General features: G+C 45.4%; 1 protein-coding gene across 2 annotated transcripts in view; it reads right to left on the bottom strand.

Moving 5' to 3' along the window:
• Positions 1 to 3,808: 3,808 nt before the first annotated feature.
• LOC143997821 (uncharacterized) overlaps positions 3,809 to 17,592 on the bottom strand; it is a 24,344-nt gene continuing 10,560 nt past the window's right edge. For both annotated transcript variants that reach the window (XM_077493639.1, XM_077493640.1), the window contains 4 exons: positions 14,109 to 14,741; positions 10,989 to 11,057; positions 7,783 to 7,851; positions 3,809 to 5,850 (listed from right to left, as the gene is read on the bottom strand). In XM_077493639.1, the coding sequence (XP_077349765.1) occupies positions 5,639 to 5,850; positions 7,783 to 7,851; positions 10,989 to 11,057; positions 14,109 to 14,741 (983 nt within the window). In that variant the 3' untranslated portion in view covers positions 3,809 to 5,638. The remainder of the gene's footprint in view (positions 5,851 to 7,782; positions 7,852 to 10,988; positions 11,058 to 14,108; positions 14,742 to 17,592) is intronic.

Raw genomic sequence — 17,592 nt, 5'->3', positions numbered from 1 at the left:
TCGGACAAGAAAATGTGAGTCCCGGACCAGAGACCAGCAATCTCAAGGAATGGATTCATTTGGGTCGCTTCGGGTCCCCGTTGACCCAACAGTCGTCCCCCCAAAGTGGAAGTTCACACCAAGAAATTAAAAGTGAGAGCGTATGTGAGAACCACTGTATCCTAAAAGGGCTTCCAGATTCCTATAGACCCGCACCCCCACAGCCCCTTTGCCCCTTCCAGATTCCCATAAGCCCGCACCCCCACAGCCCCTTCCAGATTCCCATAGGCCCGCACCCCCACAGCCCCTTCCAGATTCCCATAGGCCCGCACCCCCACAGCCCCTGGGCCCCTTCCAGATTCCCATAAGCCCGCACCCCCACAGCCCCTGGGCCCCTTCCAGATTCCCATAAGCCCGCACCCCCACAGCCCCTTCCAGATTCCCATGGGCCCTTGTCCTCATCAACATGACCCTCCCTCAGTCATATTGAGGGCTATAAATGTGAGTACCAGACCCGAGACCAATGACCTCAAGGAGTTGGACCTCATAAATAGATTATTTGTATCCCCCCCCCCCCCCCCCCCCAGTGGAAGTTCACACCAATAATTTAAATGTGGGAAGGTATATGGGGACCATTTTATCTTAAAAGGGCTTCCAGATTCCAATAAGTGTGCACCCCCACATTTACCAGGCCAGGGTTGTGGGGAACAACATGACCCCCCCCCCCTGTCATATTGGAGACTAAAAATGTGAGTACTGGACCTGGGACCTCAAGGAATGGATCCCATTTTGGTTGCTTCAGGTCCCCCACTGACCCAACAGTCATCGACCTCCACAGTGGAAGTTCACACAATTAACTTGGGGTTGGTATATGTGAACCACTTCATCCTAAAAAGGGCTTCTAGATTCCAATAAACCCTCACCCCCTCACCCACCGGGCCAGGGTTGTAGGAAAGAGGCCCTTGTCCTCATCAACATGGACCCCCCTATCATTTCGAGGGCATGTGACCTGGTATGGTTGGGGAGGGGGGGGGTTACTACTGAGTGGGGCATTAGCAGAGCTGGGGGGTTACTACTGAGTGGGGCATTAGCAGAGCTGGGGGTACTACCGAGCAGGGGATCTGCTGAATGAGGGTTCTAATAAGCCCAGATAACTTCCACACCATCAGTGCTGACAGAGAAGGAAAATAGGAGGGAAACTATGGAGATCCTAGTAGCTTTCTCTAATATCCACAGGGGTGGGCAAATCAACATGGAATTCGGTAGCCAATCCAGGAGCCACATTAATTGGCACCTGGGGAAAACCTTAAACATTGGGCACCAACTGATGGATCCTCCTTTGCCTCAGCGTGGGAGAGAAAGGACTGCCCAGTTTCTAGCCTTTGGGGACTAGTACCGGCCCCTTCCCCTGCAGCCAGCCTGGGCGCGGGGGGGGGGGGGGTCCCTGTTCGGGTTGGGTGGGGTCCCCCATGGCCTCCCCCTCAGGTGGTAAGTCTGCCAGGACCCGAAGGGAGAATCAGGCTGGACAGAAGATGGTTGATGAGTGGGAGAGCCGACAGCGGGTGGTCTCCATTTAAAAAAGAAACACCCCCCAACCTGCTCATTGGACAGGGAAGGAGCAGCACACGGAGGAGGTTACCCCTCTGCTCATTCCTTTGGTAAGCTCATGTGAAAACACAGATGGGTCCCGATTGGCTCGCTCCCCCATTTCGCCCCTCCCTCTTCCAGTCCAGAAGCTGATATAAAGCAGAATGCTGGTGCTTGCTGCATTTAACAATAAATATATATATATTTTAACAAATGCCGTGATGTGTTCATTAGGACTATTTCGATTTAAATCGAAACCTTTGTTGTGAACATTCGCCCGTCCTTCACTAATTCTGGCCCAATGTGTCACTTTCCCATGACCCTCGGCTCCATCTAGTGGCCATGATGTGGCGTTCACCTGATTGAGGGATTTCAGAAAGAAATATGGCATTACGGCCACTAGATGGAGGCAAAGATCCTGAAATGTAGTCAGAATTCGAGAAAGATGGGCGAACGTTTGTCGCGATCTTCCACTGACCTTTTTTATCAACTTTTTGGAAAGTGTAAGTTCCTGAAATATGGATCAGCTTCTCTTTACAGGAAGGGGGGGGGGGAGGGGTTGCACAAGGATCACCAATCAGGGTCTGCTGCAACAACATGTGCTGAAAAGGAAAACAAGCAGGAGGAAAAGCTCATTGGTCTGCTGATTCCAATGTCCAATCACAGTCTGGGGGGTGGGGAGATACAGAGGATGCCGCTCTGAAAATGATCAATGCCTGGCTGTCACGCTGATCCAATGGCTTCACTGCTTTCCAGAGCCCGTGTACATTTGTGTGGTGTTGTGGGCCAAGGTTGGGCCCATTGAGATGAATAGGCTGCAAATGCACCATTTTCTGGCACCGCGCCACAGAGCAATGGTGTGGGCCGCGGCGTGCTGCCATGCATGTGAATTGGGCGCCATTCAAAATGAACGACGCCACAATGAGTGTAGTGTGCGTGGTGGTAATGCGCGCATTCATATGCAAATTACTGCAACTCAGAAATGGGAAAGGAAATGCTATGTGCATGGCTGTCTTGCCTAAGAAGTATTACCCTGGAAAGACCAGCAGGCCAGTCTTCCTCTGCTGGGGGGGGGGGGGGGGGGGGGGGAGCGTTTACTTTAAGGGCCCAGCCCAGAGTTTGTCTTTAGTTTGGAACCCCTGCTGCACACCCCCCAATTTTAGGTTGGACCCCCCATTGTACACCCCCAAATTTTAGGTTGGACCCCCCATTGTACACCCCCAACTTTTATGTTGGACCCCCCCATTGTACACCCCCCAATTTTAGGTTGGACCCCCCGTTGTACACCCCATCTTTTAGGTTAGACCCCCACTGCACTCCCCCCCCCCACTTTTAGGTTGGAACCCCATGCTGTACAACCCCCACTTTTAGGTTAGACCCCCCCATTGTACACCCCCCACTTTAGGTTGGAACCCCCCTGTTGTACACCCCCCACTTTAGGTTGGAACCCCCCTGTTGTACACCCCCCCACTTTTAGGTTGGATCCCCCGTTGTACACCCCATCTTTTAGGTTGGATCCCCACTGCACTCCCCCCCACTTTAGGTTGGAACCCCCCTGCTGCACACCCCCCACTTTTAGGTTGGATCCCCGCTGCACGCCCCCCAATTTTAGGTTGGAACCCCACACTGTACACCCTCCACTTTTAGGTTTGACCCCCCCCCCATTGTACACCCCCCAAATTTTTTGGTTTGAAGCCCCCCTGCTTTTAGGCTGGACCACCCCCCCCCTGTACACCCCCACTTTTTTGGTTGGACCCCCCCTCACTGTACACCCCCAACTTTTAGGTTGGGACCCCCATTTTTTTTGAGGCAGCCAGGTAAGCAGCATTCTCAGGGGGCGGGATCCTCTGTATTTCTCTTGTATCTTTGTCTTGTTACTTTGTAACAAAATCTTTACCGATCGTCTTCAGCGGGGAGGGCGCGGTGGGCGGGATGTACTAAGCCGTTACTGGCTGCTGGACGGACTGGGCGGGGCTACCAAGGGAGAGGCGGGAGATTGGTGGGCGGGTCCAGGCACATTTTCTGCATGTTAATTGGCAGTGTTAGGATCTGACCGACTCCCCCTGGCTGAGGGTCAATGAACTGCAGATTTGGACTTCCTGATTTGTATCCAGTGTCTCCTCCGAGGATTTCTATGTAGGTTTGGATGGAGAGCGGAAGGGTCAGACCCCCTGTCAGGTTTCATTTATTATCCTTGCCCCCCCCCCCACATGTGAATTACACTTTTTAATAAAGCATGTCCTAAAAATGAAAAGATTTTATTTTAGTCCCAGTGATGTCATCACCGGGCCTCTGTGCTTCTCTAAGCAATGCAGGCAGATCATTGGCTGGTGGGAGGGGCCAGCAGGGGGCTGTACATAACTTCCCGAAAACATCCCAGCCCCTCAGTCCTGATGCAAGCAGTGGGAGGAGTTATGCAAATATCAAAATGCCTTGACAGGCGGGTGTCAGTTTGGAGGAATGGGCGTTCCTAGGCAGGCTGGATTTGCATAGGTAACGCCCACATGTGATGCTGAGCCTCCCAGAGTGAAAGAACTAAAATTCTGATGCAAGCAGTGGGCCGGTTCTTGGGAGGAGTTATGCAAATATTAAAATTCCTTGATTTGGGGGGTGGGGTGGGGTGACAGCCTGGAGGAGTGAGTGTTCCTAGGCATGTCTTGGTCATGCCCACATGTGATGCTGAACCTTCATGATTGACAGAACGGAAATCCAATGAAAGAAAAGGGGCGGGGCCAGGGACCGTCAGTCTGGAGGGGAAAGCGCTAGATGATGCTGGGCGTCCTCCAGCCAGGAAATGGGGGCGGGGCTCTATCTGACTTGCTGCAGCTTCTAATGCACATTGTGAGACGCTCGCAGTGTGCAGTGAAATCAGAGGAAGCCATTTCTGTCTAGATGGGGGGGGGGGGGGGGGGGGAGGGGAGCCAGTACACCTATGCAAGACTAGTGGGAGGGCCAGCCTCTGGAGTGATCACACTAAGCCTCAGGATTCCTCCAATGCTGTCAGTCCAGTACAGGCTCAATGCAAGAGTACCAAGCCCTGACGAAGGACCACTTGATCCCCCGAAACACGTTGATTAAAAATAAAAATAAAATGCTGAAACGCGTTGGTCAAAGCCACATGACTCCCCGAAACACATTGGGCTTTCATCCACCATTCCTGAGAGATCTGCCCACGGGGAATCATTCCCCCCTAAGACCTGACTGGGAACATCTACTGCCTTAAAAGATCCGGCGCCTCACCTCTCTTCTACTTCCTGTGTCCCCACAGGGGAGATTCACCAGATTAGTTCTGGTGTCACTAAAACAGGAAGTGATGGGAACCCCAAATTTTGAATTGTCACCAGAAAAGAGGTGGGGGGGGGGGGATCTTCCAGGAGGGGCTTTCCTTCCATTTGGAGAGATTTCCCAGGACTGGAAGTGAAGAGAAATCTCCCCAAGCGGCAAAAGGAAAACCCGGCAGGGGTTCTGACTCTTCCCGACTTCATTCAAAAACACTTTTAAAAGTTTTTTTTTTCCCCTTAATGATTTTTGGGGGGCTGGAAGGTTGAAGCGGACCTCCGGGTGTTGCGGTTTCTGATGTAGACGGGTAACTCTGACGCGGTGGAGGAGGCGGAGGCCGGTTCGGCGGATCCCGCCGGGGACAGGGTGGTAAAGTCAGGCATTGCGGTCAGTAGCAGCGCATTGGGCGGGGTCGGCGGTGGGTGGGGCTTGGGTGACGGCACGGGGGAGGACGCCGGGGTAGCCATGGGGCTGACGGCTTGGGGCTGCTGTAAATTCCTCATGGCTTGCACCATGGCCCCGTAGAACTGTTTGGTGTCACTGAGGTAGTTCTGGAACATGAGATTGAAGTGGGCTTGGTTCATGTGGATCTGGCGCACGTGGGCGTTCAGCTCCCGCACCTCCGAGGCCAGGCCCTCCAGGTGCTGCACGATGCGGCTGTTGCCCTCCACCACGTGCTCCCGCAGCTTGTGCAGCTCGGAGCTGTGGGTCCGGGTCACGTGCCTCAGGTTCTGGCTGAACTCCTCCTGCAGGCGCTGGTAGTCCTGGTCCGTGATTGGCGGCTGCGGCTCGGTCACATGTTCGCCGCTGTCCATGTTGGGGGAGGCTTTGGGCTCTGCTGGGGTTCGGGCAGCTCCGCCCTCTCGCTGTGGGTTTGGGGTGCCGGGATGCATGGAGACTCCACCTCCGACCATTCGCTGACAATCTGCACATCCAAGGGGGACGTGGCCTCTTCTCCCTCCGAGAAAGTCTCCGCCGTGGCCTCCGGCTGCACAATGGAAGCGGCTGCAAGATAATCAGGAGAGAGATTTACTAGTCTGGAGAAGCTGGAGATGCCCCAAAACATTCATGAGCGTGCCACGCATGCCCCAAAACATACACGAGCGTGCCACGCATGCCCCAAAACCTTCACGAGCGTGCCACACATGCCCCAAAACCTTCATGAGCGTGCCACACATGCCCCAAAACATTAATGAATGTGCCACACATGCCCCAAAACATTCACGAGCGTGCCACACATGCCCCAAAACCTTCATGAGCGTGCCACACATGCCCAAAACCTTCATGAGCGTGCCACACATGCCCCAAAACCTTCATGAGCGTGCCACATATGGCTCAAAACATTCACGAGCATGTGACACGCATGCCCCAAAACATTCACGAGCGTGCCCCCAAAACATTCATGAGCGTGCCACACATGCCCAACTAACTTCATAGATGGACACAGAGCATGTCTAGTACATCCTGTCCTTCCTTTCTGCCCCTCCCCCCTGCAATTGTCAGCAACTCCCATCCCTTAAAATGATAGTGGGGAGTTGCTGTGTGCCACAGTGTTTATAAACATCATTCAGGGGTCAAGAGATACAAAGTAACATTGTTTCTAAACATTATTGAAATAATATGATGAGATAGAGAGATAGAAATATATAATGTATAAACAATGTTACTTTGTATATTTCAATCTCCTGTACGCACAAACTAACAATGTTTATAAACAATGTTACTTTATAAACATTAGACAGAAGATACAAAGTAAAATTGTTTATACATTGTATATTTCTATCTCTCCTGTTTCAATAATGTTTAGAAACAATGTTACTTTGTATGCTTCGATCTCCTGTATGGGCAAAGTAACAATGGTTATAAACATTGATCAGTTAGGAGATCGACATACACAAAGTAACATTGTTTATAACCATTAATTGGACAGAAGATAGAAATATAAATATACAAAAGGAACATTGTTTATGAGCATTGTATATTTCTATCTTCTGTCCAATTAATGGTTATAAACAATGTTCCTTTGTATATTTATATCTCCTGAATGCACAAAGTAACATTGTTTATAAACATTGATCAGATGGGAAATAGAGAAATACAAAGCAACATTGTTTATGGACAGGAGATACAAAGTAACATTGTTTATAAACATTTTATATGTCTAGCTCTATCTATCTGTTATCTGATCAATGTTTAGAAACAATTTTACTTTGTATACTTATATCTCCTAAATACACAAAGTAACATTTTTTATAAACCCTGATCAGATGGGAGATAGAAATATACATTTATAAACAATTTTACTTTGTATCTCTCTATCTCCCATCTGATCAGGGTTTATAAAAATGTTACTTTGTGCATTCAGGAGATATAAAATATACAAAGGAACATTGTTTATAAACATTGATCAGATGGAAGATAGAGCTAGACATATACAATGTTTATAAACAATGTTACTTTGTATACTTATATCTCCTGAATACACAAAGTAACATTTTTATAAACCCTGATCAGATGGGAGATAGAGAGATAGAAATATACATTTATAAACAATGTTACTTTGTGTATTCAGGAGATATAAGTATACAAAGTAACATTGTTTATAAACATTGATCAGATGACAGATAGAGCTAGACATATAAAATGTTTATAAACAATGTTAGAGAAATACAAAGTAACATTGTTTATAAACATTTTATATGTCTAGCTCTATCTGTCATCTGATCAATGTTTATAAACAATGTTACTTTTTGCATACAGGAGATGTTCAGTGTGAGAATTCAGTCTCTGGTCTCCTTTAACTGGTCACTTATGAATTTTGGAAAAATTAAGTACGACTCATTTTCAGTTTGGAGATCATCAGACCTCATTATTGTCATAGGGTGGGGTGTCATACATGGGGGGGGGGGGGGTGTCATACATGGGGGGGGGTCTCACCTGCCGTGTCCACGGTGGGGGCCCAGGAGTGGCACATGGGGGAACCGGGGGTCTCTAGTGGGATGAGGCCTGAAAGAGAGAAGCTGGTTAATGAGGGGGGCACATTGGGGGTTGTCTTTCTAGTTATCACTTATGCAATATACACTGAAGGAAATATATCCACTTGCCGACTGCAACCCATATACAGGATCTGACAAAAGTAAGTACACCCCCCAGTGACATGTGTGTAAATCTTTTCTTCTCTCTTTTCATGTGACAACACTGAAGAAATGACACTTGTCTACAATGTAAAGTAGTGAGTGTACAGCTTGTATAACAGTGTAAATTTCCTGTCCCCTCCAAATAACTCAACACACAGCCATTAATGTCTAAACCGCTGGCAACAAAAGTCAGTACACCCCTAAGTGAAAATCTCCAAATTGGGCCCAATTAGCCATTTTCCCCTCCCCAGTGTCATGTGACTCGTTAGCGTTCCAAGGTCTCAGGTGTGTTTAATTTGGGGTTATCGCTCTCGCTCTCTCATACTGGTCACTGGAAGTACAACATGGCACCTCATGGCAAAGATCTCTCTGAGGATCTGAAGATAAGAATTGTTGCTCTACATAAAGATGGCCTAGGCTAGAAGGCTATAAGGCTGAGGGGTGTACTTACTTTTGTGAGATACTGTATATTTGTTGCGGCTTTGAAGTGCTCTCCCAGGGTAATGGATGAAGCCATCCGCTTTAACCCGGTGTTTTTTTTTTTTCTCAGCCGGCGATTCTCTTTTTCATAAAAGCGATCCGAGTGGCTCATTAGCCGCTGAACCACTTTTAGTAGCAGTGGGAGGGGTTGTTCTTGCCGACGAGCCGAGGAAACAATCCAACGGTTCACCTGGCTGGGCACAGAGGTGAGGAGAGACCAGATCTTCTCTGATCACCTCTAGGATCTTGGAGGACCGGAGTGACAACATGACGTTACTTCTGGTTTAAGGGCGAAAGTAAACAACTTTTTATTTTTTTTAAAATCAAAAAGATCAATGTTTATAAACAATGTTACTCTTAGCTCTCTATCTGCAAAAGTAAAATTTTTATAAACATTGATCAGATGGGAGATAGAGAGAGAGCTACAAAGTAACATTGTTTATAAAACATTGATCAGATGGGAGATAGAGCGATACAAAGTAACATTGTTTATAAAAATTGATTGGAGGGGGGAGGGGGGAGAGGAGAGGAGAGGAGGGGAGAGGAGAGGAGAGGACAGAGATACAAAGGAGCATTCATTAACATTGTATATTTCTATCTGCTGTCCAATCAATTTTTATAAAGAATGTTACTTTGTATCGCTCTATCTCCCGTCTGATCGATGTTTATAAACAATGTTACTTTGTATATTTATATCTCTTGTATGCACAAAGTAACATTTTTATAAACATTGATCAGATGGGAGATAGAAATATACAATCTCCCATCTGATCTCCCAACATTGTTTATGGACAGGAGATACAAAGTAACATTGTTTATAAACATTTTATATGTCTAGCTCTATCTGTCAGCTGATCAATGTTTATAAACAATGTTACTTTGTATACTTATATCTCCTGAATACACAAAGTAACATTGTTTATAAACCTTGATCAGATGGGAGATAGAAATATACATTTATAAACAATGTTACTTTTTATCTCTCTATCTCCCATCTGATCAGGGTTTATAAAAATGTTACTTTGTGCATACAGGAGATATAAATATACAATGTAACATTGTTTATAAACATTGATCAGACGGGAGATAGAGAGCTACAAAGTAACATTGTTTATAAACATTGATTGGACAGCAGATAGAAATATACAATGTTAATGAACAATGCTCCTTTGTATCTCTCTATCTCCCATCTGATCAATGTTTATAAACAATGTTAATGAACAATGCTCCTTTGTATCTCTCTATCTCCCATCTGATCAATGTTTATAAACAATGTTAATGAACAATGCTCCTTTGTATCTCTCTATCTCCCATCTGATCAATGTTTATAAACAATGTTAATGAACAATGCTCCTTTGTATCTATCTCCCATCTGATCAATGTTTATAAAAATTTTACTTTGCGCATACAGGAGATATAAATATACAAAGTAACATTGTTTATAAACATTCTTCAGGCAGAATATAAACAATGGTTTTAAGTCATTTGGGATATACCTCTACATTGATGTGGGCAGTAGTTATTGTGATTATCAGATCAGGATTTATGGATGATGATTGGATTTCGGCAGCTGGGGGAGGGGCATTCGCAGGTCTCGTGTGCCAGACCTTGAATGTGTATTATTCCTAAATGGTTTTACGTTGGCTGTATAAGGCCGGCTTTACACTGGAACCGGCTGCGGCTCACACTGGAACCGGCATGCGGCTCACACTGGAACCGGCATGCGGCTCACACTGGAACCGGCATGCGGCTCACACTGGAACCGGCATGCGGCTCACACTGGAACCGGCATGCGGCTCACACTGGAACCGGCATGCGGCTCACACTGGAACCGGCTGCGGCTCACACTGGAACCGGCATGCGGCTCACACTGGAACCGGCGTGCGGCTCACACTGGAACCGGCATGCGGCTCACACTGGAACCGGCGTGCGGCTCACACTGGAACCGGCATGCGGCTCACACTGGAACCGGCATGCGGCTCACACTGGAACCGGCATGCGGCTCACACTGGAACCGGCATGCGGCTCACACTGGAACCGGCATGCGGCTCACACTGGAATCGGCTGTTCCCGGGTTCAGGGAGGAATCGGGGCCAAATCGATGCCTGAATTCAGCCCTGAAAACGGAGCCAAAGACGCACAGCGTTTCTGTGCGGTGCGCTCCGCAGCCGCTATGGAGATATGGGAGCCAGTCACATTCTCCTGCTATGTGAATTGGATGCGGTGAAGCCCACATCTAATTCTCATAGGAATGACCCCGGGCCTAAAGGTTCCTGGTTCTCCAGCCTCCGCTCAGTGCTATTATGAGGGCCGTTGGCACTTTACAACCAGCCAACTCCTCTGCCAATCAGTGCTCTGCTTGTCAGATATCCTGCCCCTGGATTTACCAACATCCAATCACAAAGTCCCAGACCGGAGAATGGTTAATGACTTTTCAGTTTGGGGATCATCAGACCTCATTATTGTCATAGGGTGGGGTGTCATACATGGGGGGGGTGGGGTGTCATACATGGGGGGGGGTCTCACCTGCCGTGTCCACGGTGGGGGCCCAGGAGTGGCACATGGGGGAACCGGGGGTCTCTAGTGGGCCAAGGCCTGAAAAAAGAGAAGCCAGTTAATGGGAGTTGTCTTTCTAGATATCACTTGTGCAATGTACACTGAAGGAAATAGATTGATATCTACAGAACAGAAGCAGGTAGACATGTGCAGAAGGGAAGCATTAATTTCGGATCCATTTGTTATGTTACTAATTTAGTTTAGTTGATTCATTTCGGAATTCGTTTTGTTTTCGTTTATTAATTCTCTAAGGAATTACACATTTTTGGAAATATCCCACTTGGGATCGATCGAAAAAGGATTGAGCGATTCTGTTTCTGTGTGAAGAATAGCTGGTTGTTAGGGAGTGAGCTGGGAAGCCGGCCGCCGCGTCCTTAACAACCGATGACACATCAGAGGGAGCAGGATCTGGGGGGGCCTCTTTGTTAAAAGGTGGCTTCCAGATTACGATAAGTCACCCCCCCCCCCCCCGAACTCCCACAACCACCGGGCCAGGGTTGTGGGGAAGAGGCTCCTGTCCCCATCAACATGAAGACAGGATTCTTGCGGGGGGGAGCATTGTGGAGGACATGTGGTCTGCTATGTTTAAGGAGGGGCCCCCCCCTTTCCTGGCCTGCATGCTCGGATAAGGTTCTGGTATGGATTTTGGGGGGACCCCAATGCAATTTTATAAAAGAAATCTGGCACAGAGTTCCCCATATAATCTATACCAGACCTGAAGGGCCTGGTATGAATTGGGGGGGGGGGGGGGGGACCCTACACTGTTTTTTCCTAAATTTTTATTTGCCGGCAATTCTTTTCTTTTATATCTCAGCGGCAGACATGTGCACTGCCGAAAAATGTGTTAATTTTCGTTTCATTTGTTTGTTTTTTTTTTCTTTGTTTTTTAGGTCATTTGTCATGATTAAAATTCGCTATTTTGAATAAATTCGTAACTTCAGAATTTTTTTTTAATTAGTTTCATTCCATTTATGTTAGATGCAGTATTGCGTTATTTCGATAATTTGTAAAAGTCCAAATTTCTAAAATCCGAAAATCAAAAAAAAAAATAAAAAAAAAAAAAAAAACGGAAATAAAAACGAACTAATAACTATTAAATAATAGGTATTGGAATTTTCTTTTAAAATTTGGCCGTTAGCGCACGTAACGAATACGAATTGATCAAAAAGTTATAAAATTATCCGAAATAAAGAATGCCGCAGCTAAACAAATGGAACGTAAAGAACGAAGAATAATAAAATAAAAAAGCTTTTATTATTTATTTTTCTATTATCATTATTAAATTTGTTACGTTCCATTCATTTAGATGCGGCTATCATTATTTCGGATAATTCATAAGTTCGGATACATTTTTATTCCAATACCTATAATTTAATAGTTTAGTTATTCTTTTTAAATTTTTGGATTTTTAGAATTTTTAGGAATGATCGAAATAACGAATGCCGCATCTAAATAAATGGAACGTAAAAAATTAATAATAATAAGTTTATAATTGTTTACGGGAAAGTTCCCCCGGGAGGGGTTTTAAAGCGGGGTGCCCCCTAAAAAAAATAAAAATAATAATTAATGTCAGCAGCTACAATTACTGCAGCTGCTGGCTTTTAATAAAATCGGACACTTACCTGCCCCAGGATCCAGCGATGCGGGGGAACGAAGCCCCCCCCCCCCCCCCCCCCTCGTTCCCTGCTCCGCTCACGGCTCCGTCATGCGTACTGTGGGCACCCCGGCTGTGGCTTCACAGCCGGGCACCCACTGCGCATGCGCAAGCAGCGCAAGGTGCCGTGATATGCCGCTCAGTCACCTGGGACACGTGACAGGTCCCAGGTGACTGTGCGGCGCGAGGGGAAGTGATGTCACCAGCCCGGGTAAGGAAGAAGGCAGATTACTAGGGACCCCCCCCTAGCAACAGGTATTTAGAGGCGAGTAAAAAATTATTTTTTTGCCAATTATTTTTTTTTACATTTTTTTTTTTTTTATGAATTTTAAGCAGCTTTTAATTTTTTGGTGGCAACACCACTTTAAGCAGTGAAGTGAGTAAATAGTAGATGCATTTGGAAAAAATACGTTCTTCATTAAATGTTATTGGCATACAATGTTTCCATAATAGTTAAAATATGAGCTCATAATTTAACTATTATGGAAACATTGTATGCCAATAACTTTTAATAAAGAACGTATTTTTCCAAATGTATCTACTATTTACTCACTTCACTGCTTAAACCCCATGACATAAATATTACTTGGGGTGTGCAGCACCTCTCCTTATATGTGGTTTTTCCCATGCTAGTTTATTATTATTATTTATTATTAATTTGTGGCGTTCCATTTGTTTAGATGCAGAATTCTTTATTTCGTACCATTCGTAATTTCGGATAAATTCGTATTCATTACGTTCGCTAACGGACAAATTCTGTAGGAAATTCCAATACCTGTAGTTAGTAATGGCTGTTAGTTACTATTTCAGATTTTTCGAATTTTTGCGTTTTCATTCTTTTGAATTTTCGCTGTTATTTTTGACGTTCGGATTTTCGAATTTAATTGAATTTTTTTATTTTTTTATTTGTTAAAATGGGTTTTCTTTAAAACTAATATATTTCAAATTTATTTATATATATATATATATATATATATATATATATATATATATATATATATATATATATATATATATATATATATATATATATATAAAATAATAATAATAATAATAATAATAATTTCTGAATTAGTCGGATTTCGTGGTAAATCAAATTGCACACGTCTACTGATGGGTCATCGGTTGCGAAGGACGCGGCGGCGGCCGGCTTCCCGGCGTGCTCCTGCTATTCTTCACACAGAATTCGAATCGGTCAATCATTTTTTGAACAATCCGAATCCGAATCGTACTGAAAATTTGGAATTCGTTCAGAAAACGAATATAAGAAAACGAAACAAAAATGTATTTCAAAGAAATTTCGCTTTCATTTGGAGATTGGGATACATCGGAATCTCCATAATGAATTGCACGTGCCAAGTGTAAAGAGGGTAATAATTACCCCGTGGCGTAGTGTCCATTGGCACACACTAGGGGGGAGGGGGGAGGTCACTTACTGGCGAGATCCATCATGGTGGGCTCACACGTATCCAGGACATGCTGCCCCCCGTCTGACATCAGAGCGGAGATCTTCTGCCACAGTTTCTCTTCCCAGCTGTTGAATCGGATCTGCTCGTGGGGGTCGCCCCTGCCGAGCGCCTGCTGCTCCAGAGCCGCCATCTTGAGTTTCACCGCCCGCCTGCAGTCGCCGTAGCGCTTCTTGCACACCTCGATGGTCCTGTATGTTTTCGCTACGCTGTTGACGTTATTCACCACCTCCTGCCACAGCCGCCTCTTCTGCGTGGCGCTGCCCTTCACGGAGGACTGGCCACATAATTCTCTATAGTGATTCAGGACGTTGGCCACCAGGACTTCGTTCTCCTCCTCGCTGAAGCGCTGCCCCCTCTGGCGCTCCTCCTCCGTGTACGCCATGTTGTGTTTCTTCAGTTTTCGCTGCAACTGCTGGCGGTCCCGGAAGGCTAAATGGTGCCAGCCGCCTCTCTTCTTCTTCCCTCCCCGTCGGTGTCCTCCGCCCCGCTCCATCTCACTCAGGGACCCATTACACCCGAATCTGTGACCCGCTCTGACCGCGTCTTTCCTGCGCTCCTTCCCGGAGATCCCGCCGCGGCTCCGGTGCACTGAGCTCCCCACTGTGGCAGAGGAAGGAGAAACAAAACCCAAATTAAATATATACATGTAATCGATTATAACAATCGCTTCAATAGGACAGTGTTTAGAAACATCGTTCAGTCAGGAGATACAAAGTAACATTGTTTATAAAAAGATTATTCAGAGGCGAGATAGAGATATAAAGTAACATTGTTTATAAACATTGATCAGTAAGGAGATAAGCAATGTTACTTTGTATCTCTCATCTCCTGACTGATCAATGTTTATAAATCATGTTACTTTATCTCTCTATAAAGATTATTCAGAGGGAGATAAACAATGTTACTTTCTATCTCATCTCCTGACTGATTAATGTTTATAAACAATGTTGTTACTTTGTATTTTTCTGTCTCCCGTCTGATCAATGTTTATAAACAAATTTACTTTGTATCTCTCTATCTCCTGTCTGATCAATGTTACTTTTTATATCTTTATGAACCTTGATCAGTCAGGAAATAAAGAGATACCGAAGTAACACTGTTTGTTTATCTCCCGTCTTTTTGTAAACAATGTTACTTTGTATCTCTTCATCTCCTGTCTGATTAGTGTTTATAAACAATGTTACTTTGTATCTCTTTATCTCCTTACAAATCAAGGTTTGTAAAGAGATACAAAGTAACATAGATCAGGCAACAGATAGATAAATACAAAGTAAAATGGTTTATAAACATTGATCAGACGGGAGGTAAAGTTACTTTGTATCTCTCCATCTCCCATCTGATCAATGTAACTTTATCCCCCGTCAGATCAATGTTTATAAACAATTTTACTTTTTTACTTTGTATCTCTCCATCTCCTATCTGATCAATGTTTATAAACAATGTTACTTTGTATTTCTATATCTCCCATCTGATCAATGTTTATAAACAATGTTACTTTGCATCTTTTTACAAAGCTTTATTTGTAAGGAGATAGAGATATACTAAGTAACATTGTTTATAAACATTGATCAGATGGGAGATATAGAAATACAAAGTAACATTGTTTATAAACATTGATCAGATAGGAGATGGAGAGATACAAAGTAAAAAAGTAAAATTGTTTATAAACATTGATCAGACAGGAGATAAAGTTACTTTGTATCTCTCTATCTTCTGTCTGATCAAAGTGACATTGTATCTCTCCATCTCCTGTCTGATTAGTGTTTATAAACAATGTTACTTTGTATCTCTTTATCTCCTTACAAATCAAGGTTTGTAAAGAGATACAAAGTAACATAGATCAGGCAACAGATAGATAAATACAAAGTAAAATTGTTTATAAACATTGATCAGACGGGAGATAGAGAGATACAAAGTAACTTTATCTCCCTTCTGATCAATGTTTATAAACAATTTTACTTTGTATTTATCTATCTCCTGTCTGATCAATGTTACTTTGCATCTTTTTACAAAGCTTTATTTGTAAGGAGATAAAGAGATACAAAGTAACATTGTTTACAAAAATTGATCAGACGGGAGATAAAACAAACAGTGTTACTTTGTATCTCTTTATCTCCTTACAAATCAAGGTTTATAAAGATATTCCAAGTACCATTGATCAGTCGGGAGATGGAGAGATACAAAGTAACATTATTTACAAGCAATGTATTGATTAGAACATTAACATCAATAACACGGATTTCATATCTTGACAAAGACTGACTGAAATGTTGGACAAAACTTCCTGCTCCAGACCGGTGAGCGCCTCCACTCCTTACTATTTATCTTTTGTTGGTACTTTGCAGCAGTGCCCCGGGGCAGATACTCCCTGATCCATGTGCCCTCACCCCCAATAGATTTTTTTGTAAGCCCAGCAGAGAGGAGAAAAGCCCAGCAGAGAAGCCCAGCAGAGAGGAGAGAAGCCCAGCAGAGAGGAGAGAAGCCCAGCAGAGAGGAGAGAAGCCCAGCAGAGAGGAGGGAAGCCCAGCAGAGAGGAGGGAAGCCCAGCAGAGAGGAGGGAAGCCCAGCAGAGAGGAGGGAAGCCCAGCAGAGAGGAGGGAAGCCCAGCAGAGAGGAGGGAAGCCCAGCAGAGAGGAGGGAAGCCCAGCAGAGAGGAGGGAAGCCCAGCAGAGAGGAGAGAAGCCCAGCAGAGAGGAGAGAAGCCCAGCAGAGAGGAGAGAAGCCCAGCAGAGAGGAGAGAAGCCCAGCAGAGAGGAGAGAAGCCCAGCAGAGAGGAGAGAAGCCCAGCAGAGAGGAGAGAAGCCCAGCAGAGAGGAGAAAAGCCCAGCAGAGAGGAGAAAAGCCCAGCAGAGAGGAGAAAAGCCCAGCAGAGAGGAGAAAAGCCCAGCAGAGAGGAGAAAAGCCCAGCAGAGAGGAGAGAAGCCCAGCAGAGAGGAGAGGAGCCCAGCAGAGAGGAGAGGAGCCCAGCAGAGAGGAGAGGAGCCCAGCAGAGAGGAGAGAAGCTTGCCGGGTTCACAGAGTTTGGCATCCCCACCACCTCTATTCAATTATTTGCAGTAAAAGAACTTCATAAATACAGTATATGGTACTTGCACTAGTTACCTTTGTACTTCTTCCAGGTCAGAGGACCAAATGAAATGCTAGTAGAGCCCCATCCAATCTACCTGTCCAGGTATAGGGCCCCTGTGCACACACTACCTGCCTCCCACAATGCACTGGGCAGTGCCTACATGACCTATGCCCATGGGGAGAGTACCAATGAAATACCATCTTTAGTGGTGGATTTAGCTGGTATGATGCACTCAGATACGCACAGTGGGTATAATACGACCCCTCCCTCTTCCAAGGTATACGCACTATGGGTATAGTATGAGCCCTCCCCCTTCCATAGGATATGTACCATGGGTATAATATGACCCCCCCCCCCCCCCCCTTCCAAGGGATACGCACT

This window comes from Lithobates pipiens, unplaced genomic scaffold (assembly GCF_037356315.1).
Source record: "Lithobates pipiens isolate NorthernLeopardFrog02 unplaced genomic scaffold, aLitPip1_a1.2 Scaffold_19, whole genome shotgun sequence".
In the NCBI taxonomy this organism is placed as follows: domain Eukaryota; kingdom Metazoa; phylum Chordata; class Amphibia; order Anura; family Ranidae; genus Lithobates; species Lithobates pipiens.
Note: the sequence above shows the minus strand (reverse complement) of the source record. Positions and strands in the feature narration are given on the sequence as shown.